The following is a 24596-nucleotide window of genomic DNA, read 5'->3' on the forward strand; positions in this document are numbered from 1 at the left end:
CCCCACCTTGCATGCGCCAGGATCCCTTGTGGGTGCTGGTTCGTGTCCTGGCTGCTCCACTTCCCATCCAGCTCTCTGCTTTGGGACCCTGCACTCGTGTGGGAGACCCAGAAGAAACTCCTGACTCCTGGCTTTGGATCAGCTCAGCTTTGGCTGTTGTGGCCACTTGGGGAGTTAACCAAGATCTTTCTCTCTGCATCTCATTCTCTCTGTAAATTTTCCTTTCCAATAAAAATAAATGTTTTTTTAAAAATGCATGTGAAAAAAAAAAGAAAAAAGAAAAAAAAAGAAAAAAAAATGCATGTGAACTTTGACTTGTGAGTAACTGTAAGTTATTTGCTCTGGAAACTTTGAATAAAATTTGAACCTAAGTGCAAGATTAGAATTTAATACCAACTGTGGCTTTGTATCTCTCCCCAAAACTGTGTGTCTTATTCTGGTACCCCCCAAAAAGCTTACTGGTGTTTCTAAACATTTTCTTATGAGTACTTCTGAGGTCTGTTTGTTTTGTTTCCACCTAAAAACAACAACAACAACAACAAGTCAGGCAGGTAGAGAAAGCTTTTGGTTTCAGTTTGTTATTCAAAGAGACAATGAAATTGGTTGAGAACAAATTAGCTCATTTGCCTTTCAGTGTTTGGTGTGCTGTTTTAGACCTTACATAACCCTGTGATAATGACTTCAGATTTAGTTACCTCATCTAGAAGGAGAAATGGAAGTAACTAAACTCTGGATTTCTTTGCTACATAAATGTGCAGATTCTTAAAATACTATAATCAATTCACTTCCCTCTAAGAAGAGGTTTATTGACCATGTATACTATTAGAAATATCAGTTTAAATCTGAATTTTGAAAAATATGGACCTATGCTGTTGATTCTTAGAGTGGTGGTTCTAAACCTAAAATCTTTATTTCCTTAGTACATTTCTAAGGGAATAAATATTTTTTTCACAAAGTAAGGACAGTGTATATTATAAATAATCTTTAAACATAAATTTTAAATTGACTTAATACTTGTTTTATGATTGGCTTTCATTTTCCTCCTTTTTTTAAAAAATAATGTGGGTATTGCTAGGCAATCTATTCAATCTCATAGATTCCTGATTTTTAACCTTTAACAGATTACCAAAGCTTTACCTGTGTGAATTCTGTCTTAAATATATGAAGAGTAAAAATATATTGCTAAGACACTCAAAGAAGTGTGGATGGTTTCATCCTCCAGCAAATGAAATCTACCGAAGGAAAGACCTTTCAGTGTTTGAGGTAAGAGTGTGTAAATTAACAACTCCCTATTTGAAACCTGGAGCTCCTGCTTATTGACGGTGTATTGATTTATGTCTAGAAGGTACAAAGTATATTTAATTTTGGCACTGAAATCCAGACTGCTCTTTAAAATATTGCCATGATTTGGAATATTTATTTAACCATATTAAGCAACCGTTTAGATTGATGGAGAATCCCTGGTTCATCACATGGACTTTTTTGTCTTCCCCCAAATCCCTGTCTGCACCAGATATATTCACCAGTGAATTATGATCTCAGCTCTTTGTAAATTCCACTTTTTTTGGCAGGAGAAATTAGCTTTGTTCGGCAGCTCCAGCCAGTGTCTGGCAGGTGTTCCCTCTGCCTGGGAATTGAGCAGCTGTGGGTATCTCCTCAATACACAACCACCTGTGTTTCCATCCACTTCTTGGCAAGGTGGATAATCCTTTTGGTGAGACCCCAGCAGATGCTGGGAGTCCCCTGATCTGGGTGGATTGCCACCCCTGGAGAACTCTGTTGTTCACAGAAACCCCTTGTGGCCATGTGTCTATCATTGTGGGTTTCTTGAAGACACTTTGTTTGCAGGGTTGATTTAGTAACAGAAGACTCTACTTTTCTGTAGTTTCTTTGTTTAACCATGTTTCTGTTGTCAGTTTCACGGATCCAGTTTAAATGATTCAGTAGTACTCAAAGGAGAACAGGGCTTTATTTAACAGAATTTCTTAATTCTCTTTTTTATTCTCTTCATGTCCTTCTCTTGCCCAGCTTGTTTTCTTCACTGCTACTCGTCCTGGTGCATTGTTTTTCACAGTCTGGGTGCTCAGCATAGTCTTTGTGCAGCAGTTCCTTCTCTGAGATCCTCTCACTTTGGAATTACCCTTATTTATTTTTTTAAATTGTCGAAGTTTAGACTTATTCTTCCCAGCAATTTTCTCTTTACTCCTGGGCTGCCATTTATTTCCACCATGTTTAATAAACCAAAAGTTACAACACAAACCAGGTTCCTACTGTCAGACATCTTTGGACAGGCTAATTTTTCCCAAGACTGATCTATCTGTCTTAAAATTTCTGGAAGTCTAAGCTTCTGATAAAGCAAGCCTGAAGGAAGAAGGGTATTGTCAGTAATATACTGTAGGCTAGGCACAGAGCTTTTCAACCTGAACTTCCTTGATATTTCAAGCTGGGTAAATTCTTTATCATAGACACTGCTCTTTGCATTGTTGCGTGTTGAGCAACATCCCTAGCTTTTGTCTAATAATCATAGAACAGCTATGACCTCTGGGTGTGACAAGTGAAAATATCTCCAGATATATTCCAATATCCCATCATGGGCAAAATCACCCCCAGTGAGAACCACTGGGCTGGAAAAAAGACGAATACACATTACCTGACCCTTGTTTTACTAGGCTGCTACGCAGCCGACCTCAACCAGGTGAGACATTGAAGTGGCCCTCACTTCTGTCACAAGTTCAGCTTTCCTACTGGTTTTTTGCCTTAATGTCTTAGATCTTTTGCTCTGACCACAATGAAATAGAAGTTAGTATTTATTTCCCAAGGGACAAAATATGTCTGTGGCCTCAAGTAGTTATTAAATAAGTTAGCCTGAGTCGGCCTGTGCGGTGGACACTCTCATGACCTGAGGGAGGCTCTTCTGGAAAAGAACATCCATTTTGCTGGGGTGGAGAGAATGGTCTGCGCTTTTGGCCAAGACCATGCGCAGATGAGAGGGAAAATTTCAGAGGCACTTTTAGCATTTGTTCATTCGAAGAGTTGGATTTGATGAGTACTATGATCTCTATTCTAGAATGTGAGTTAATATGTTACATTTTAGTGTGTTGAAACCACACAGTTTGAAGAATAATATTTTTATATCAGACCTTACTCAAGGGATCAGAATTTGGCTTTACATTGTCATATCTATTTTTCTGGTTCATATGTACATCTCCCCTTCCTTTTCGTAATATGCTACATTTCCATAAGAATCATACTCTCAATACATAAAAATTTGTTTTAAAGAGAGAATTGTATCCTTTGAGCCTACCGCCCATATTTGATTATGTTGCTATGTATGGGATCTAGGTTTCATCCATGGGAAATAGTTACATAAAATCTAAAAATAATTTGTGCAATATTAGAACCTGTATGGTCAACAGGAGACTTGGAAATGGTCAAGTTCATTGTTGAAGAGTTCTGGTTGGCAGATATCCATTTCCCCGAAGAAGAGTACTAAGGATATCCTTCTTGAATCTGTGTGCTTTCTGTTTCCAACAAGTAACTATGTTTGATAAAAGAAATTGGCATCTGTGCCTAACCTCCTGTCTGTGGCCATCAGTATCACAGCTTGATGCTTTTATTTTAAAGAGAGTAGACTGTAATCATGGTACTTATTGTAGGTTGAAATCCATCTCAGTCTCTTAGTAAGTATTCCCAGCATAGAAATTGTATCTTTTCCAATTATATTTAAAATGATACTTGGGGTAAAACCAAAATGGGAGTCTCTTTTGCAGATCCACACATCTGGAGAATCAGAATAATTCAGTTCATTTATTTTATTTTTATTTGAAACTCCTTTGAAAATAGAATTTAACTCTCTTGAGAAGTATTTTTATTTCTTTGTTTCCTTTTAACTCAGATTATTTGATTCCAATAAAGAAAGATTTCCCTGATCATCTTTAACGTATAGTAAATTGCAAATAGAAATTACTCCTGTGCTAGTGATTGTCCTTTCTGTGGATGGCTTACAGAGAAATTTAGCATACTTTAATTTATTCTGATTTAAGAGAAAAGTGGAATTCTGTTTTGCCTAGTGGCAGCTGTTTTCTGGTCAACTCTGTATTTAATGGAATGTTTTGATCTTTCAGTTTAAGATTTGAAAATAAAATTAAATGCTTTGTATACAAGAAGCAATTATATATTGAGTGCTATTTTTATATTAAATAATGTTGTCTGTTTCTTTTTGCTAGGTTGATGGGAATATGAGCAAAATTTATTGCCAAAACCTTTGCTTGTTAGCCAAGCTCTTCCTGGACCACAAAACGTTGTATTATGATGTCGAGCCATTCCTTTTTTATGTCCTTACAAAAAATGATGAAAAAGGCTGTCATCTGGTTGGATACTTCTCTAAGGTAAAACAAGAGCCAGCGTGACCTTCATTTGCTTTTTCAAAATGTTTTTGGTAGAGCCCAGTTCTTTCAACAAGGTTTGGTTGTTTCTGTTTTTGTTTTTTTTTTTTAAATGCCTGTGATTTGAATAAGTGTTCCTGAAAAGCTCATGTTTATGTTCAGAGCTTATTTACAAAAACAAAAACAGAAACATTGTGCCTAGGAAGTGTGTGAAGCACTTCTTCATTGGCAGCATTCTCTCATATCATAATTGTCACCTTACAGACCACCTAGCTTGCTGAAATTTTCTTAATCTTCTTTCTCTTTAATCCCAAAGTGGCGTCAGCATGAAGGTTTAAAGTGTCATGTAGCATTTAGGATATCATTCTCTCTTCTCCTAGTTGCTCTCCCATTGTCAACAATATCTCCGTGAGCTAGAAAATTGGTATTTGGACAGTCAGGCTAATATACTGGCTTTTATTATCTTTTCTTCTCTCAATCACTGTGCTGATAATTTGGAAAGCAGCCTTACCTTTAGAAGCTCAAGTACAGCTTCTTACCTTTAGAAGGTGCCTCCTCTTAGTACAGGGAAGACCGGGCATTTTAGATGATAGTTTGTCTTTTTCACTGGTTTAGAAAGCAGTATTAAGATTTATTAGATGGTACATAAACAGTGACAGTAATTAGGAAACTTCCAAGCAGAAGGTAAATTGATTAAAACCCTGTGCTTTATGATGTAATTGTTCATGCTAGGTAATAAGTGTTGTCATATAGTGTGAATGGAATGCCTTATGGAAGTACCATTTTCCTTGAAGATCAGAAGATACAACATATTATAAAGATGCTTTGCAAACTGTAGTTTAAGAATCATCCCAGAGACCATAAATAGCCAGTCATGAAATTGCTCCCATGTTTTAATTCACTTACTTGATAAAGCTTTACAATGAAAACAAGGGAAGTTAATTTATAAATACAGAATTTAAAGTTAGTGGTCATGATTCCCTTTCTCGTTAAAAAATGGTGTTTCTTTTTTATATATATGAGTTTGAATGTAGGGCTGTCTGTCTTGTTGTCTTATTCCTGAGTCTTTGGCCTTTTGAGTAGTGCCCACATGGAATGTGCAGTCGATGGTAACTCCTGGAATTTGAATTTCTGCCTCTCTTCCTCCCAGGGTGCTACTCACATTTTACTGAAAACAGGTTCAAGTTTTCTCATTTTGTCAGAGGTTCTCCTGTAGTTGCCAGTAGCTACTGTCGCATTTGGTAATCTGGAATACTGATTTTTCTTTGGTGGCACAGTGAAACAAAAGTTTTAAAACTAATCATTTTAAAGACCAAATGCAAATTGGACCATGTTCTGACATTTTTAACTGAAATGTAGGCATGTCTGGCACTGTGAGTTTATAGTAAACCAAGTTCTGGAGGTTATCAGAAAGGTCATGAAAGACTCACCAGCAGATGGCCAAGCTGTGTATCATGCAGATCATTACATGCATATGATTACAACCAGGAAGAAAAGAAGGAGCACTTGTTTTACCCACGTCAGAATTTAGCCACCGCAACATGTGTTAAGTAGAGTGGCAGATTTCAAGAAAGCTCCCAAACATGGGGATAGTTCTGGACAGAGAAAGGAACTGAATCTAGAATGAATGTTTTTACAACTCTTTTCAGATGGACTCACTCATTTGTCTAACTTTTGCAACGTAGACCATTTTGAACCTTTGCCATTTGTATGAACCTTGGTGATGGATGACACCATTTCATCAAAACGGACACCCTTTCCTGCTTCTTCGTCATTTTGTAGAGGCTTCACGGGCAACTGTGAATATGCCAAAACTTGAGAACTCATCTTTTTCACAAAGAAATCTTCAATTCTGCCCTGTAGGGTTTTTTCCACAACCATTTCCTGCGATCTTTCAAATAGGTTCATTAAAGATCTGGGTGTTCTGAAGTAGTTCTTTGATGTGGTTGGTCCCATTTGTGGTCAATCTCATTTGTGGTTTATGTTTGGCCAGAGTCTTCACAACCTCAAAAGCCTTTTCCAGATCTTTTTTGTATAGGTTTTGGCAGCTTCTTTGTATTCTGAGTAAAATGCTTCTGCTCTGATGCCGTATCCCATGAAAACTATAAATTGTTCTTTAAGTATCTGAGCTCTGTCTTCCTCCTGGTTTCAGACTGTTGACAACATTTAGGTCTCAGTTTTATTTGGAGGCTTTGAGGTTTCTCCTTGTTGTTATCTTTTTTGTTTAGTTTTCCTGGTCTGGAATGAAGGTGATTCCTCTTTTACCTTGACGCTCTGTTCACAGGAGAAATCTATGTGTGCACATAGACCTACGTGCATACCACTTTAGTTTCACTGGGGGCTTTGGCTCAAAGGCAGGATCCAGATGGCTGTTGCAGCGTTATAAAATATTATTTAGCAAAGTAGCTAGATAAATCCTGACTTACTTCACTGGGTGACTCACTGGGTGTTATTTTCTGCATTTCCCAAGTTGTTTGAACGAGGAAAGCATTTCTTTCATGCTGTATTTGCTTTCATTTTGTTCGTTTTTCATTGTTCTTTGGTGTTTTGGGGTCCTGATCTAGAAATAAAGACATAATTTGTGAGACTTAGCTGATAGTTTATGTGATTAACACTGTAGGATTATTTTGCTCCATCCTGATCTAACCCATTAGCTCACCTTCGTGGACTGCTTGATGAGGACAGTGGCAGGTGCAGGGAATTGCCCACTTCAGCAGAGCTCTGACATGCTTGATCTGTTTCTCGTTCCCTCAGGAAAAGCTTTGCCAGCAGAAGTATAATGTCTCCTGCATAATGATCATGCCCCAGCACCAAAGGCAAGGATTTGGACGGTTTCTCATTGATTTCAGTAAGTGAAGTGTTTTATTTACTTTCATGACCCAGGGAGCTGATGGCTGTTACAGGAAGCCGTAACACATAAAACTTTATTTAACCTACTTTGCTGTTTTATCAATAGACAATGGATTTTCTATTTATATTTACATAGATTACAAAATCTTCCTGAAGTGAAAATTTACTGCTGCTCAGTTATTGTTCTTTAGGAAATTGAGACTGGATCTCTGAGCAGTGTCAGTAGCACACAAAGCCATTACACTGAATGAACTGGCAGAATTACATTCCATTCTGTGGTGCTCATGCTCATTAGCACAAAAAGAGGCAATTATTTGCGATTAAAGCTAAAGGAAGTGTTATTTAAAAGGATTTTCAGCTTTCTAAAAATTTTGCCTATTATCTTGTGCAGCTCGGAGCAGGAAAAGGATATTTCCATTTAGAAAATAGTTCTTTCAGTTAGCCTAGCCTGTGCCTCTCCTGAAAAAATAAGTCTTGTTCTGTTAAATGCTCTTATCTGTTACAGAAATTATTAGTGTTCATATTTAGAGGTTTTCAAGAAACACTTGCTTTATGTATGCTTCTATTCTTAGCCTCCTCAGAAAAACTGGAATAATCTAGAACAGTATTTGTAAGCTAATGTGCTTTAAAGAGTGATATTTTTCCCCCCTGGTTATATTGCATTGTATGCATATATGGAATTTCAAGGTGGTATTTCATGAAATGATTAAGAGACTCATAAAGGCCAGGTTTCCTACAGCAGTCATGTCTGACCAGGTAAAAATTTGTCACCAGAAAGAGTCTGCTTTTTAATTACCATAATTTGTCTGATTATTAACTAAAAGAAATCTTTAGAAGATACATCAAAGGCCAAAACCACATTGTAAATTTGCTCACAGAAAACCATGGTGGAGCATGTTCAGTCTAAATCTTTATTTGATATTGAATATGGCTCTAAAATGACTAATGTAGAAGTTGTGAACTGATTTGTGTATCTTATTGACATTGAAGGTTATAATTCTTTTTAAACATTTTAAAAATTATTTTTAGAGAACATTGAGTTATTCATAATTCGTAACACTAATTCTTTCCTGACCTGAATATTTCAAGGGATCCACCTTACCAGGAGTTCATCATTTTCATTTTAGTCCTGGCAGTTATCATCTTTGAGAGGGTAAAACCAATTGTCTTGTCCTGAAGTTTTTTTGTGGTCACCAAGCATAAGTTATTCATAAGTAGGGTATTTTCTGGAATGCATAACTGTTGTTGTTTTCAGTTTAAACTTGTGATTGTGGCTTTATGCCTACTAACTAAGGCTTACTTCTTGGCTCCATAGTCATGATCTTCCAATGACCTCCATTCTTTGACAATGTGTTCCCTCTATCTATTCAGAATCCTGTTAATTTTGCCAGCCAAATCAAGAGCCTCTTGTTTGCAATCCCACATTCTGGGCTCCGTCATGTACAGCATCACACTTGGACTGTGTCTTTAGTAGTCAGTTATCAGTGTTAAGTGTTGTACTTTCAACCTACCGTTCCCTTGCATACCTTCCTGTTTGTTCCCAGTGGGACAGTTTTACCAGTCCTTTGCATTAGATGTTTTTCTTTAGATTAATTGAATCCCCAACATGCTATGGCTGGTGGCCATGATCATTTTCTACCTAAAATTAAAAAGGACCAGACAGTTACAAGTGAAATTCAGGTTGTGAATACACTAGCATATTGGTACAGTGTGATCTGGCACTAAGGGTTTCTAAACAATCCGGTGACAAAGATCTTCTCTTCAAATGTTCAAAAGTTGAATTATTTTGGTGCTAAATGTCTCCCGTGTATTTTTAAACTTGAACTTCAAACACAAGTGTTGACTCTTCTGGATAGATTTGGGCCATCAGCATATGATGAGGCAACACCATGCTGAGGGTGTGGTTTACAATTTTCATTCCTGTACGCTTGGCATTGTCCCCACACTGGAATGACTTAAGCACTGTGATGAAAGATTTGAATCAAGTTGAAAGAGGATTGGTGTTATTCCCTCAGAGGAAATAGAGACTGTGGGAAGAGCAATTTTTTTTAACACTCAAAGGAAATGGGAACTGGTGTAAACCCAACATAAATTCAATTCCAAACCAAAAGAATTCCTTGGCCACAACATTTTTAAAGACAATAGAATAGAATAGATGGCACCTCCCTCTTGGGAGTTACTTGAAATAATGGTAGATAAATATCTTTCCAGAACCATTTAGATTCAGTCTTGCAAAGGGGAGGGATTAATCACAAAATTTCTCAAACATTTTCTGCCTCCTAATTCAGAGCTCAAGGCCAGAAACATAACTAGGTTTCTGAAGTCTGCTCTGACATTCTAAGGGACCTTTTAATAATTTATATCTACTTGTGCATGAACCTGGGGTCATTTGGTCATCAGGTTCATTTTCAGTTAGTCAAATGAACTTGTAAAGCAAGAAAATATTGTATCTATAATAACTGCTAGTTTAGCAAGTGAATGAAGACACCAGCAGGGAGCCACAGTCATGATAGAGTACTGTAAATTGTGTGGCTATAAAGGAGTACAAATGTAGTACTTTGAGCATTGTTCTTTAGAACAGTCAGGAATGAGAATGATCCACCCTCAGGTGTTTGTCTCTGGCTTTCTGGGAGAGCTTGCCTGGAGTTGGTTGTAGCTCTTGCAGAGCTTGGCAGGTGTGACGGAAGAGCATCAACTCCTGGCTTACTCATAAACCACTTCTTGGGTTTTGTGACCTTGCCACAAACTCAAGTAGGTGGAGGAGATGAGAATTTTCAATGAGCCAAAGTTGCACTACCGTTCTTTCTCCTGGATTCCTAGATTCCTTTTCTTAGAAAATTTTGGAATCCTCCGATCTTCGTCTACATGTGTAAACACTGGAACACCTGTCATTCCACTCTCCATCCGCAGTAGTCATCTTGAAAACTCAAAAGGACCTGGTGTAAAACTTCCTTCCCTTAAAGCTCTTACAGTTCCTGCTGCAGTTCATCACTTTAGCAAGGAAATTAGTTGCTGTTCCTCCCAAGGTTCCTGACAGATTGCCAGGTGCTGTGCTGAGTACAACAGTGTTCCCTACCCGGCCTTTAGCTAAGCACCTGCTGCCAGAACAGCCCAGCCTTATCCGTCTTACTATTTTTTTCTTTAATTTTAAAATAATTTCAGACTTAGGGGACTTTACAAAAATAGTAAAAATATCCATGCGTTCTTCCTATTGACTATCCACATGAGTGTATATGCTTTCTGCTTTACTGTTCTCTCATCATTTTTTTCCTCAGTCATTTGAGACTAAGTTGCCAACATATTATACCTTGGGTGTGCTTTCTGTGAGCCAAGATGCTCTAATACTTAGCCACAGTAGAGAGTATCAAAGTTACTAATGCTGATTCACCTCTGTAATCTAGTTTCCATCCCTTACTCACTTTTCTGATTTTGCAGTTTACACTAATGTCCTTTCTCAGTGATGGGAGGAAACTCCCCAGTTATGGATCACTTGTCATACCTCGTTATTGTATCTCTTGAATCTCTTCTTATTTGGAATAATACCTAGTGTTTTGTTTTGCATTACTTAGATGGTTTTGAAGTGTACAGGCCACTTGTGTTATGCCATGTTCCTCACTTTGGGTGTTTCTGATGTTGCACTCAGATAATAAATTCTTTTTGGCACAAACATCACAGAAGTGGTGTGGGGGCCTGCTGAGTGTATCTTAACTAGGTTTGCATGATAACACATTTGCCCTATAACAGGTTGAAATAGTACTTGCCAAGTTTGTTCACTTTTTCCCTTTGTAATCAGCAAATATCTGGTGAGAGATATTTTGGAATTACATAAATGTCCTGTTTTTCATTACAAATTTTATCTTACTAGCTGTAGCATTTATGAGTCTTGTTAAAGTAGCTTTTACTATGGTATTTACCAAGTGATATTTTTAATTCTATTGTTTGTTTATCTTAATCATTGGGATTTTTTTTTTTTAGTTTTTTTTTGTTTTTATTGGAAAGGCAAATTTACAGAGAACAGGAGAGATAAAGATCTTTCACCCTCTAGTTCATTCCCCAAATGACTGCAGCAAAGCTGAGCTAATCCAAAGCCAGGAACCAGGAGCCTCCTTCAGGTCTCCTCATGGGAGCAGAGTCCCAAGGGTTTGAGCCATCTCTGCTGCTTTCTTAGGCCACAAGCAGGGAACTGGATGGGAAGTGGAACAGCCAGGGTATAAGCCAGCACCCATATAGGATGCCGGTGCTTGGAGGAGGATTAGCCAATTGAGCCATCGTACCAGCCTCAATCATTGGCATTCTGTTAAGGAATTTTCTCTTCTTCCATGTATGTTAACTATTCAGTTTTATTTTACAATTATGGATTCTAAGGTTTTAATTTTGTTGATTATACCTGTTGTAGGGTTTTTGAACCCCGAATACTGCAGCAACCTCAAATTCTTGTCTCGCAGGAAAGAAGAATTTTCATGCGGACACAGTTTAGTTTTAAAGTAAGATTTATTAGAAATAGTTGAGAAAGTAGACTCCCATCCTAGTGATGGGAGGGGGCCTCGAGATCCTCTGCCATAGTGGCAGGGGGAAAGGCAAGAGAGAAAAACCCATATTAGTGGTGGAGAAAGCATCTTTTAAAGGTTCCCCTCAAAGATGTTTCTCCATAAACAAAGGAAATTCCTGGTTTCCATGGTACCTGGCCATGGGACAAAAGGCCAGCAAGGTGTCACTGGCCAACTTCCTTGGTCCCTTTCTAATGATAAAGAGGCCAGTCTGAAGCCCACCCCCTTGGCATTGGCTGGAGACAGAATTGGGTGGAGGCTTCAGGTGGGGAATAGATATGTTAATGTCACCCTTGTCTCCTGGGGGAAACACTCCTGATAAGATATGCATTTGTCTTGGGAGAGACGTGTTCTGGTGAATCCAAGACATGGTGGGGAAAATACCCCTTTATATTTGGGAAGAAAAATGACTTGGGGACCCAGAAAACCCTAACTGCCTACCACCCAGTCTAACTCCTCTCACATACCTTTGTTCTCAAATGAGAAAAGTGTCCCCTAAATATAAAAAGTTTCAGATAATTTAGTGGGAACGAGCTTGTACTTGTACCTGCATTACATCTTCTTATCCACTGCACAGTTTCTTACTTTACAGTGTAAGTTGATGTTCTAGATTGACCTTATTTTTTCCTTCTAAAAACCTTGATTGTTTGCAGTGTAGAATAGTATTTAGAAACCAATGTTGGGATTGTCAAGTTTGCTTCTTACTACCAGAGTATCATTGCTTCCTGGCCCTCTCCAAGAACAGAGCTAAGTGTGTATACATACATGCACTCTGTTTAGCTTTGCTGTCTTTTAGTGAGAACCCTGGCTTCTACTTTCCACATTATATCTATTCACATGCTTTCCCCCAGACTACACATGCCAAGGACTTTCCAAATTGCCAACTCATACCACCGAGAAACACTTACTCTTAACTCGAGGTCAGTCCTTGTATGTGGTTCTTTTTGCTGTACCCTGAGAATAACCTAAGTGCTGTGTTTACATGTCACTTGAGTCAGTTCTTTGTGATTTTTCCCTTAGCCAATATTATTCATGAAATATAGGTAAGCTTATTTGTTTCACTTTGTTTCCCATTTTAATTTCTTTGTTTAAAATTAGAATGTAAAGCATTAATATGAATTTTTAAAGGTAAAATTATATCCAGGGGTGTACCGAGAGAAGCAGCAGCTGATTGAAGTCGCAGATGTGTTAAATGTAGTGATGATTCACTTCCCAGGCCTCCCCATTCATTCCGATTTCTTCATGCTTCCCACAGGTTGCCGAAATCATGATTTATGGATTATTCTGTTTGTATTTGTTTTTTCACATAGGAGCAAATAGGTGTATATTTTTCAGTTTTCTCCTTCTTTCTTACAAATTACATTCTATAGATAATATTTTATGTGTTTTATTCCCCTACTTAACAGTGTATCGTGGAAATCACGATTTCTTGCTCGTTTGGCGCCGCATTGCTTTCCAGTATGTGGATGTAAATAGCTTATTCACCTGCTTTCCTTTGTGTGTGGGCATGTAGGGTATTTGCAGTCTTTTTTAAGTGGTAAAGAAGGTAATTTTGAGCAAATTTTGACTGACAAAATTTTTTTGTGGCAATTGTAATATGTTTTATATAATTTCGATTGTTCAGGACTTTGCTTTGGCTGGGCCTGCAGAGCCAGAAGCCAGATTGGTGAGTAGGGTACAAAACCTGTCCTTGACTGTGACCCAGGAGACACCCAGGGAAAAATGAACTGCTCAGCAATAGACAGAAGAACAGTGTGCCAGATGGTGAGCAAAGTTGGCGTCATCACTCACACGCATATTTGTGCATTTATCTGATTACAAACTGGAAAGTACAGGAGCATAGAAAGAATCAGTCACTTTCTTATTTTTTTTCCAGTAAAGCCCTTTTTCATTCATCAATGAATCAGGGTATCCCAGACTATATTGTGCCAAACATCATTGACAATAATAAAGAAGACAGATAGCTGTGGCAGGGTGGTGAAATTTACTGGAAAGTTAACAATTCTTGGGCAGTCTGTTTGTGTAGTGTGCATTAAGAACTCACGAGAAGTAAATTAAAGCATTCCAGGCTGAGGGAACTGCTGTGTATGTTAGACATTTGGTTAACTACACAAGAAACTCCAGCCGGATTGAAGACCTAGATGATTAACTGAAACAAACACAGAAATATTAAGCTGAAAATGAATTGTGATTTTTCTTTCTGATCTTTGAATAGTCAATGACAACCTAAGCATCAAAATGATAGAAGACTTGGTGGTAGAAGATGCAGATGGGTTTGATTATAAAATTTTGAAGCTTCAATTAATAGAACGTGTTAATAATTAAAGGCAAACAAAAAATATGCCAGGTATAGGTTTAATATCTGTTTTTTACAAACAAACATAAAGGAAAAGTCTGACCACATTAGAACCCTCTAATAGAAAAATGGGCACAAAGGAGGAAAATCATTGGTGGTAGCAACATTACTGACACTTACCAAGTGAGCAGTATGTACCACCCTGCCAAGAGTTGTCACAACAGATGAAGTGTCAACTTTTATTTTACTTGCTGGAAAAGTGGAGTGATAGAGGCAGCAGTCTTCCATCTGCTGGTTCACTCCCAAGCAGGCCAAAGCCAGGAGACCAGATATTCCATTGGATCTCTCACATGGGTGCAGGGACCCAAGCACAGGGAGCTGAATTGGAAGTGAAGCACAAATGTCCATAACCAAGATTATAATTTTCTGCTTATCAAACAAACAAAAACTTTAAAACTCAAATCTAACAGTTGTCATAAAATGGGCACTGCTGTATTTACACTAGACAAACTTTGGTGTTTACAAAAAATATTTTGGTTTTTTTTAAATTTATTCTAATACTAGCATAAATTGTCATGTGAGTTTCATCTTAATATAGAAACTCTGTCTCACAATGTTATTTTTTAAGTAGTCAGCTTCCTTTGTGTTCCACCCTCAATTATGACAACATAAACTTATAGTAGAATGCTGAGATATACTAGGAAAATGAAATCTCTCATAGTTTGTCACTCAAAGAGTTAATAGCTTGGCATGCTTGTCCTCATAGTGTCATTATTTGCCATAGGAACAAAACTGAAACAGCCTTAATATTCAGATGTAAGAGAGAACTATTCCCCTGAGAAAATTATGTTACATCCACGTGGTGGAATATTATTAGCCATTAAGGATTAATTCTGAAAGATTTTTAATAAAATAGGAACATACTTAGGATCAAGAAATGGCTTTTAAAAAAAGAATCTTTGAAAACAATAGTCACCGAAGGCCTGATCTAGTGCTGTGGCAGTGAGGACAAACCAAGATGAGGCTGCCTCTTCCTGTTTGCCGTGCAGCAGGTAGAACCCTCCTGGCTCCGAGTGGCTCTCGATAAGCACTGGTTAACGAATGAAGTGCCTGAGGAATGGAGTGAGTGCAGCTTTGTTCTTGTTGCCTGTGGTGTGGATTTGGACATCTGTTTGCTACTTCCCATGTAGCTCAGAGCTCACAGGGAGGAAATGAAAGTCATAGGCACGCAGTGGTGGGTAAAACCATAGATGAGAATGAGGACCTCGGAGGATTGCAGTACTTGAGGTTCCAAAATCTAAGAGGCTACGAGGGCATGTGGTGTTTATCAGGGATATTGACTCAGATCCTAAAGCCAGGAGAAAACCTGGCAGTATGGTGTCAGTGAAGCACGAAGAGGCCACATGTGAGCAACAACAGCCATAAAGATGGTGAACGTAGCTGGTGCTTCTGGAGTACCAGCTGTGAGCCGAGCACTAGCACCTGAGTCACACACTCAACCTAATCCTCACAAAAGTCTCATGAGGTAGATTACTGTCACCATCTCTTTTGGGGCACAGTGACACTTAAAAGCTTGACTAGGATCATCTCCCAGCCAATGTTCAGTACCCCCAAAGAAAGGTGTTAGGCATAAAGTTGAAGAGGCGTGAACATATGACAGAGGCTGACGTTTAAACAGAAGTTCAGCTCTTGAAATCTGGGGGCACACAAACCTAGCTCATTTCATTTTTGTTTTTTGAAAAAAATTTATATATTTAAAAGACATAGTTACGCATAGAGGGAGAAACATCTTCCATTCACTGGTTCACTCCCCAAATAGCTAATGGGGCTGGGACAGGCCAAAGCCAGGAGCCTGAAATGACCCAGATCTCCCACATATGTACAGGCTAAAAGTCCTTGGATCCTCCTCTGCTTGTTTCCTAGGCTTATCAACAGCTGGATGGGGATTGGAGTGCTCAGCGAGGACTTGAACTGGCACCCATATGGCATGCTGGCATTACAGGAGGTGACTTAACTTGCACCTTAGTGTCAGCCACTGGTTTTGTTTTTAAGTTGAAGTTTTAAGTTTTTTAGAGTGTTGTAAGCTTTGCTAGTCTGTAACCAGTGGCTTTAGGTCTTTCGATTATGGGAAAGTTGATGTGTTACAAAAATCAAAGAAATCTCTAACATCTGAAATACTTGTAGTCCCAAGCATTGCAAATAAGGGGTACTCAACCCATATGTGTGGTTGGAAAGAAGAGAGGGAGCTGATGGAGTACCGTGAAGCAGAAAGAGTGTTTATTGTACATTCAGAAAAGGCTTTTGAAATACATTATTTCCTCATCTACAATACTCATACTTGCTAATTAAAATTATTAAGATTCTAAATTTTAATCAACTCTTTCCTTTCTGCTTCTGCCTTTAAATCGATGTAGGTGTGAGGTGACGTAACTAAAACTGCAAAGGGTGGATGATAGTTGGATCCATAAGTCTCCAGACTAGATTTTGAGGATTTGTGTTCACATGGCAACTTCATCATGGGCTGAACATTCATTTAACTGTTTATTTGGGCATTTTTAAAGTTCAAATTTATTTATAGAATTAAATTCAAGTATTGGCTCTCTTTATTCAATGTGAAAATACCATGCAGTGCTAGTAAAAGTAGGGGTGTTGAATGAAATAGAAACTGGCCTTTTCTGTGATCTTACATGTTGAGGGTTTCACTTTGGCTTTCGTGAGGTCTGTATACTACAAAGAAGTCCCCTCATTTGACACTATCTATAATTTATGTCTGTCTAGAAAATGGATAGAGGTAACCACATTTTGTGTTGCCAACGTGTGTTCATGTCTTAGACATGGTTAGCACTGTGCTTTTGCTTCTTCTTGTCCTATAAAGTTTTCTTATAATCTTTACAGAAATGTGTTCCCTTTATATAAATTTTGTAAGAAACAACAACAACAACAACAAAATAGTACTCTGCACCACTCTCTGCTCCCCATCGGTACACTCATAGAAAAGTCAGAAATAAAAATGAACTTTTAAGGATAGAGGTTCTGGGGTACAGTTTTTAGTGCTTTAGTTTGTTTTTCATTGAGTATTAGCTAATATAATATTTTACTTCTTCTGTCTTCCTTCTTTCCAGGTTATAATAACAGAGACCGCTTGTCCTTATGTCTTACAGCCACCTGTGTCCACAGGGCTCATCTCTCCTTCCATCTTAGTAGCTCTTGACTTATTTCTTGAGGAGGCACCATGGACTAAGAGAAAACCATTCTTTCCCTGGTTTTCTACTTCCCTGCTCTTCTATGTCCATATAGCACATTCCAAAAGAAAGTCACTTATTTTGCCTCTGCCTAGAAGGGAGCCATGTCAGGAGACTAATCATGTCCATTCTCTCAAAGAGTAAACTTCTCCTGTATCTTTTATGCTAACTGCTGACTTCAGCAATGTGTTAGATGATGTCTAAACACAGAACTGCATTTCATAGTAGTTCAAGTTGCCACCTGTGAGCTACCAGTTGTGAGAGCCTTGCATCAAGATAGACTATTTTGTTTCAAAGAGCTACTTACAAGCTTTTCATTGTTTCTATCTCCTATGGCACGGCAGAGTTTCCAGTTAGGGATTGAAGTTACTAGGTTCCGGTAAACTCGTCATCTGGGGTAAGCTCGTCATCTGGGTGTTCATGAGCCACAAGGAACCAGAACGGTGTAGATCTCTCTAGCCTGTCTGGCAGAGCAAGTTTAGTACAGGATCCTGACAGGCAGATTCCCCTGAAGATTTGTGTCCAGGCCCCAAGAGACTGTGATGAAACACCACGCTTCTCAAGCAAGGTCTTGGGGTGTCTCTGCCCTGTTTGGGTGCTTCGGATTGCCTAAGGATGAGTACGGTTGGGCAGAGATGCTGCTCCCTTCACCCTCCATGTGGCCCCAGTCCTGGGGCCTCTAAGTCTCATTCCTGGGGAGGAATGAAAGTTTTGTTTTGTCAGATCTACAGTGCCACAGGGGTCATGAAGCACACATTTGAGAGGTGAAACCTTTGTGAGGTAGGCTGCAGGACACATGTTTCACTTTCCTCGTGTTTTCTCTCCATCCCCACTCCCGCCAAGTCAGGCATTAAAGGTGTGTTTTACTAACCATGTCAGTGACTTAGGATATGTTAATGTAATGGAAACCATTCTCACACTAATGAGAAGTTGAATGAATGAACTGTTATTTTTTTCATCTATTATATTTACTTATTTCCTTGGGTTTATTTAATAGCTATGTTTTTAAAAATATTAATTTGATTGAGAGGCAAAAAATGGAGAGAATCTTTTTTTTTTCTTTTTTTTTTTTCACTCCTCAAATGCTCTGCAATGGGCAGGGGTTGGCTAGAGTAGAAATCGTAAATTCCTACGTGGGTGGCAGGAACCTGATTACCTAAACCATTGTTGATTCCTGCCATAGTCAAGGGTTAGAACTGATTATCAAACCTGGATACTATTATGTGGAACATGAATGTCTTAACTAGGCTAAATGCTGACCACAGTTATGTTTCCATTTGTCTGGTGTTTTAAAGTGGCATCATCCTAGACTGTGAAGCTACAGGATTATTTACAAAGTTATGTAAGTTCTTAAAAAAATAATCATAAATTTAGTGGGCCCAATGCAATGATTCAGCAGCTAAATCCTCACCTTGCATGTACTAGGATCCCAGTTTACATCCTGGCTGCTCCACTTCCCATCCAGCTCCCTGCTTGTGGCCTGGGAAAGCAGTGGAGGATGGCTCAAAGCATTGAAACCCAAAAGAAGCTCCTGGCTTTGGATCAGCTCAGCTATGGCTGTTGCAGCCACTGTGGGAATTAACCAACAGGTGGAAGATCTTTCTCTCTGTCTCTCCTTTTCTTTTTAAATATGCCTTTCCAATAAAATTAAATAAATCTTTTTTTTAAATTATTTACTTGGAAGTTTTCAAAGAGAGAAATCAGTCTACCATCTTCTGATTCACTCCCCCAATGGTCATAGTGGCCACATCTGGGCCAAGCAGAAGCCAGAAACTTCATCCAGGTTTCCCACATGAGTGGCAAGACCCCAGGGCTCATCTTGAGCTTTTCCCAGACAGCTAGTAGGGAAGTGGATTGGAAGTGGAGCAGCAGCCAGGACACAGGCACTCCTATGGGATGCCCATGTCACAGGTGTTAGCTTTACCTGGGAAGAAGTTTCTTAATAAGGTCTTTCTCATCTCATGTGTGTTTCTTAGGAAAGAGATTTTTATATTGTTAGAATATAATCAGCAATGATTTATGGATTTCTAAATGATGTCAGGTGTGCCCTGCCTTCTGTGGTCTGGAGTTTTTGTTGGAGTATCTTGAAATCATTAGTGTTGCAATAGAGAGAGATTATTGTTATGCACTGTAAATCTTGGGCAGAGAAAAGTGGTCTATGACATGATTCACATTTCCACACAGTTGGTTGAAGAGACACGTAATCTTTTCTTTACTTTCCTCTTATCAGATACTTCATTCTTGACACATTTATTTTGGAAGGAAAATTCCAACTTCAGTCATAAGAAGCTGTCAAGAATGCTTCTGTCTTTGCTCAGCTTTTCCAACAGCTATGCTCCCTGGGTGAGCACCGTCAAGACAATCATTAAAGAATAATAAGTTATGCTGTTGAAATGGTGCTCAAGTGTTTCATATTCTTTTGAAAAATAGAGAGCCCCTCCACAGCCCAGCACCTGTGGAACTGTCCTACATCATCAGCTGTATCCTTGGGCTTTTGCTAGGTCTGGGAAAATATATCTTGACCTGTATAATCAAGTGTAGTAATGACAAACATTTTAATAGGATGTTGTCCTGTAATATAATAAAGAAAATGACCGTTTTTCCTTATTTCCTAAGATGCTGCACTAAAAACCTTTGTCATTACTACTTTATTACACTGAAGTATCATATGTTTTAATACATTGAAAGATAACATCAGGATTCAGAATTGAAAATTGAACTCGCTGTTTATTAAGAGGTTAACTTAGTAGCATTGAAGTGACTTGCATAAGGCAGTGCAGCTAATGATTTATTTATCTTTTTTAAAAATAAGCTATTCATAAATAGGAGCAAATAAATAGCTCATGCAGAATGGTTTGTATCCATTGCTTCAATGAAAACATTGTAAATATGAAACGTATGGTCTGTAGTCTCGTATTTTTATGCTAGCTACTGTTTTGCCTTTCATTGCTTATGTATTTTTTTTTCAAGTTTTGGCATTCAGGTGTGGGGTTTTTTTGTTTTGCTTATTTGTTTTTTGCTTAAATATATCTTTTATCTACTTGGATTTTTAACGTTGATTTCTGAGTGACACTGGAAGTAACTCCTGGTCAAATTCCCATTCTAATCATCTGTATGAAAATAACCTGATCTCCAGCAGTAAATGGAAGCGGAGGCAGTGTCACTGTGAAGGCAGGGACTTGTTCACTTCTGAGGGCTGAGCCACAAGCACAGGGCCCCTATACAGAACAGCACGGTGCAGGTGCTCAATCTCAGCTGTCTTCCCACTCTTCGTTTTGCACTCATTTAGCCCTTCTTCTTCCTTTCCTTTGGCAAGTGTGTTGTACATAGACTATGCCAGGGTGGCCTGAGGTGAGGATGCAGCAGTTTATGATCTGTCCCTCACATGCCAGGAGAAAAGGCTTGGCACATGAAGGACTCATTCTAGCCCCATGCTGCTGGCTGTGAAAAATACTCACAGGTAGTGAGCAGCATGCTTCCAGCTCTTTGCCATTCTGTCTGAGGCATACGCAAAGGAAGCATTTTTCTGCTATTCAACAAAATCAAGCTTGTAGTAGAAGAAGTAATATAAAAATGTGTTAAGTCACTTCTGATTATGGTATGTCTAAATAACTCATAGGTAAACTGGTTATGAGGTAATTTTTGTTTGGGTTTAAAAAATACGTCTGTTTTGGGTAAAGCAAAAGATTTTCTTTGATTGCTTAGAATTTTGTTAGGAAAATAATATTTAAAATTTTTTCAGCTGTCCAAGGAATTATAATTTACATGTTTTTACTATAATACACTGCGTTCTCATCTATACTGATAGAAAAACTTCTGTTCCTTGATTATTTGTATTGAGTCTTGCTTTCATTTAACGTTTTTGAAGAGTTGCCTTTCAAACACAATTAATGTTTAAATAAATGATTTTTAGTACAGAAAAATAGTTCAGTGGCCAGTATGGTGGCAGAATGGGTTAAGCCACTACTTGGGACACCTGTCAGAGTGCCAGTTCAAGCCACAGGTGCTCTGCTTCTACTCCAGCACCCTGCTGATGCATCCAGGGCTCTAAATAACCATTAAAAAAAAAAATAGCCGTGTAACCAATTGAAAAAGATTGCTGCTGAAAACTTGAGAAATGTAATACACGTTAGTGTTAAGTGATCCTCACCGCTCCCCAGGCACAGTAATGGGGAGGTAGATGGGAAATGGAATAATCCAAGTGTGACTCCATCTGTTCTGAGGCAATGTCTGCCCTGAAGATAATCATTTACTTTTATTTTTAAAGACTTATTTATCTTTTACCCACTCAATTACTCCCAAATGGTCTGAAGCTGGGAGCCAAGAGCTTCTTCCGTGTCTCTCACATGGGTACAGTGGCCCAAGTGTTTGGATCATCCCCCATCCCAGTCCATAAGCAGGGAGCTGAATCGGGAAGTGGAGCATCTGGAACACAAACTGGTCCCCATTTGGGATGTTGGCACCAGCAGGAAGAGGCTTAGCCTGTTATGCCTCTGTGCTGGTCCCCCAGCATTATCATTTCAAATGGAAGCCTAGAAAATAGTGTGTTTTCTCTTTTGTCATACTAGCACCAATGGAGCAAAAATTATCGGGTTGTGTCTAAAGGACTTAGCTGGTAACTAGAAGAGGCTCCTTTCAGTAATATATATAATAACAAAGATAATAATTGTTGTTGATTGAAACAACATGTCTAAATGTCCAAATCCATGGTGATAGTTGAAAGTATACTGGGTAGTACAGAGAGTGACAAGAAGCTGTTCGTTTCTTGAAACCTGGTAAAAACAGCGTTCATTCTGCCTTTCCTGTTGAGATTTTCCGTCAGGTAACCAGTCAGTAAATGAGGGGAAGCATATTTTTATAAGTGTATCCCAGCTAATAAATGAAATAAAAAAGATACTAACTAAAATATTGCCAATTTTCAGTCTTCTCTCATTACATTAATAAATCTGAGGTTTGAACACTAGTAGTTACAAACAGGGCAAACAGAGAGTTAACCAGAAATTCTGTATCTAAATGCAGATTCTAGTTTTGCACAAGTGTCAAGCTCAAATCGGAGCAGACCTCTGGATCCAGCTGCCATCTAGCAGGCCACAAAACGAAAGGGAAAGAAGCCCACTAACCTGTATTGCAAGTGTCCAGACCTGAAAAGTCAAATGATTTGGGTCTTGAGTGGATAAATTCTAAGGAAAGGGAAGCTTTAGAAGGGGACCCAAAAAATTAAGAGACTTGAGAGATAATTCCTTCCTTCCGTTCCACTCTCCTCCCCCACCCAAGCCTTCGGTATTTCTTAGAAACATAATTAAAGGTTTATATGTTAACAGAATGGTGATGACATGAAGGATTTGGATAAAGAATGCAGAACAAGGATGGGTGAAGAGAAAATGCACAGCTGTGAGACCTAAGAGATACAAGTTCTACTGGGTTAGGCCTTTTTTTGTTTATTTTCAGTTTTTTGTTTCTATTTTTTAAGATTCAGAACGAGAGAAAGGACTCCTGGCAACCATCGTTCAGTGTGAACAGGAAATTGTCCCTCCCTTGAAAAACAATGTGTTAAGCAGTTCTAAAATTTGAGGCCGATTCTTAGGCTTACAGAAATTTGTTGAAAGTTACATTTTTAAGAAAGAAAAAGAGAAAAATCTAGAATGCCCTAAAATGTGCTGAAACAGGGTTTTGTTGATTATTTATTGCAAAACAGTCTTTGTTCATCAGTTCAAGATGACTCTGTATTCATAGATGAGAACTCCTGCCCCGTGGTTTGCCCAGTACTGGAGCTTTTCCCCAGGAATTTGAGGAAGTTAATGAGATTTTCCCCTACAAAGCAAAAGACGCATCTGAGGACTCTGTCAGGCTCCCACCCCTACGGCTTTTCAGTTGCATGCAGTTACAGATTTGCAGGCCATAGCAAATGTTTTTAGAGAGAAGGGAGAAAATGAATGGTGCCTGTGAATTTTAAACATCGTTTATTTTACCAAATAATTTAAGTCAGCCTTCCTGAAAAAGGAGGAGAAATCTCCACATTTCATTAATAATCTCAAGCTTTTCAGCAGATTTACTTTGAAAAACCTCCCGCCAGCTTTTCATAAATTAAGCATAAACTTTCTTTGACCTCATCACATGCAATTAAATAGCTGTTGAAGGGTTAATGCCAACTAAAAAGCAATTCTGTATCACAGATCTCCATTTCCCTGTAAAATTATACAGGAAGTTTGTTTCAGTTCTGAAGCAGAGTAATTACAAGAGACAGTTAACATAATTTACAGTTTCAATCTCCTCCAATCTACTTGTCCATAATCACACACTTCCACCTAGTTGTGTATATCCCCATGAGTATCTGGGTTGTGCTTTGATTTGTAAATGATGATTGTAGTATGATTGATTGCTTGCAATGTAGCATATTGAATTGATTTTTTAAAAATGAACTTTAGTTGTTAACATGACTATTTGAGTTCCTGTTGTTTTACGTAGTTTGTGGTTCTTGGGCTTGGCAGTTGCATACTAGTTACCAATTCAAACTCCCAGAGCTTTTTTTCCTCATTAAATTTTGAGAATGAAGTGGCTACGTACATCCTAACTAATAAGTGCCTAGTACATAGTAGGTGCTTAACTTTCCCACACATTACTACACCACCCTCATCCTTTGAAAGTGGCCGAGAATATTTAGCACTGATATCCACAATATAAAGGCTTATGGGAAGAATCCTAGTATATTGTGGCTGAAGCTCTGCTACAATTAACATGTTGTTGCTGAAGTCCATTCCGTAGCCACTATTGTTGTTAGCCTAAATTGCAGATAGAATTCAAGGGGTTTAGAGAAATATGTTACCTACTAACTGAAGGGAGAATAATTGATGTCTTTTAACATGTGTTTAGCATGTTCTTCTGACATGGAAGATCCAGTTTGAACTTGAAAATTCCTGTAAAATTGAAGTCTAGATTCATAGATGACACCAAATGCATTGACAAACCAGTCAATCACTTAACTGAATGCCCATTGCAGCCCCACACTCAGCTCACCCATACACTCAACAAAGTGGGACTCAGAGGTAACCCTCTTTAGACCTGGCCAGTTGTTATGCCAGAGACTTTTTACCTCAAACTATGTTAGAAAATTTTCAGGAGATAGATAAAAGATAGTCAAAAGAAAAACAGACCAGTGGGGTGGGAATGTTTGTCTAGCTAACCTGAAGACCTGTGACTGTGCTTTGATTTCAGCAAGTTACCTTGAAGACTAATTCCCTTCTGAAATACATTTTAATGCAAAAGGATTTTATTTTAA

The 24596-nt window shown here is 38.4% G+C and overlaps 1 protein-coding gene across 4 annotated transcripts in view; it reads left to right on the forward strand.

Annotated features, from left to right (window-relative positions):
• Positions 1-24596, forward strand: part of KAT6B (lysine acetyltransferase 6B) — a 173247-nt gene that overhangs the window by 123234 nt on the left and 25417 nt on the right. For all 4 annotated transcript variants that reach the window (XM_004583506.3, XM_058671618.1, XM_058671619.1 and 1 more), the window contains 3 exons: positions 1122-1263; positions 4227-4388; positions 7140-7233. In XM_004583506.3, coding sequence (XP_004583563.2) covers positions 1122-1263; positions 4227-4388; positions 7140-7233 — 398 coding nt within the window. The remainder of the gene's footprint in view (positions 1-1121; positions 1264-4226; positions 4389-7139; positions 7234-24596) is intronic.

The sequence above is a fragment of the Ochotona princeps genome, chromosome 13, assembly GCF_030435755.1.
Source record: "Ochotona princeps isolate mOchPri1 chromosome 13, mOchPri1.hap1, whole genome shotgun sequence".
NCBI classification, from domain to species: Eukaryota; Metazoa; Chordata; class Mammalia; order Lagomorpha; family Ochotonidae; genus Ochotona; species Ochotona princeps.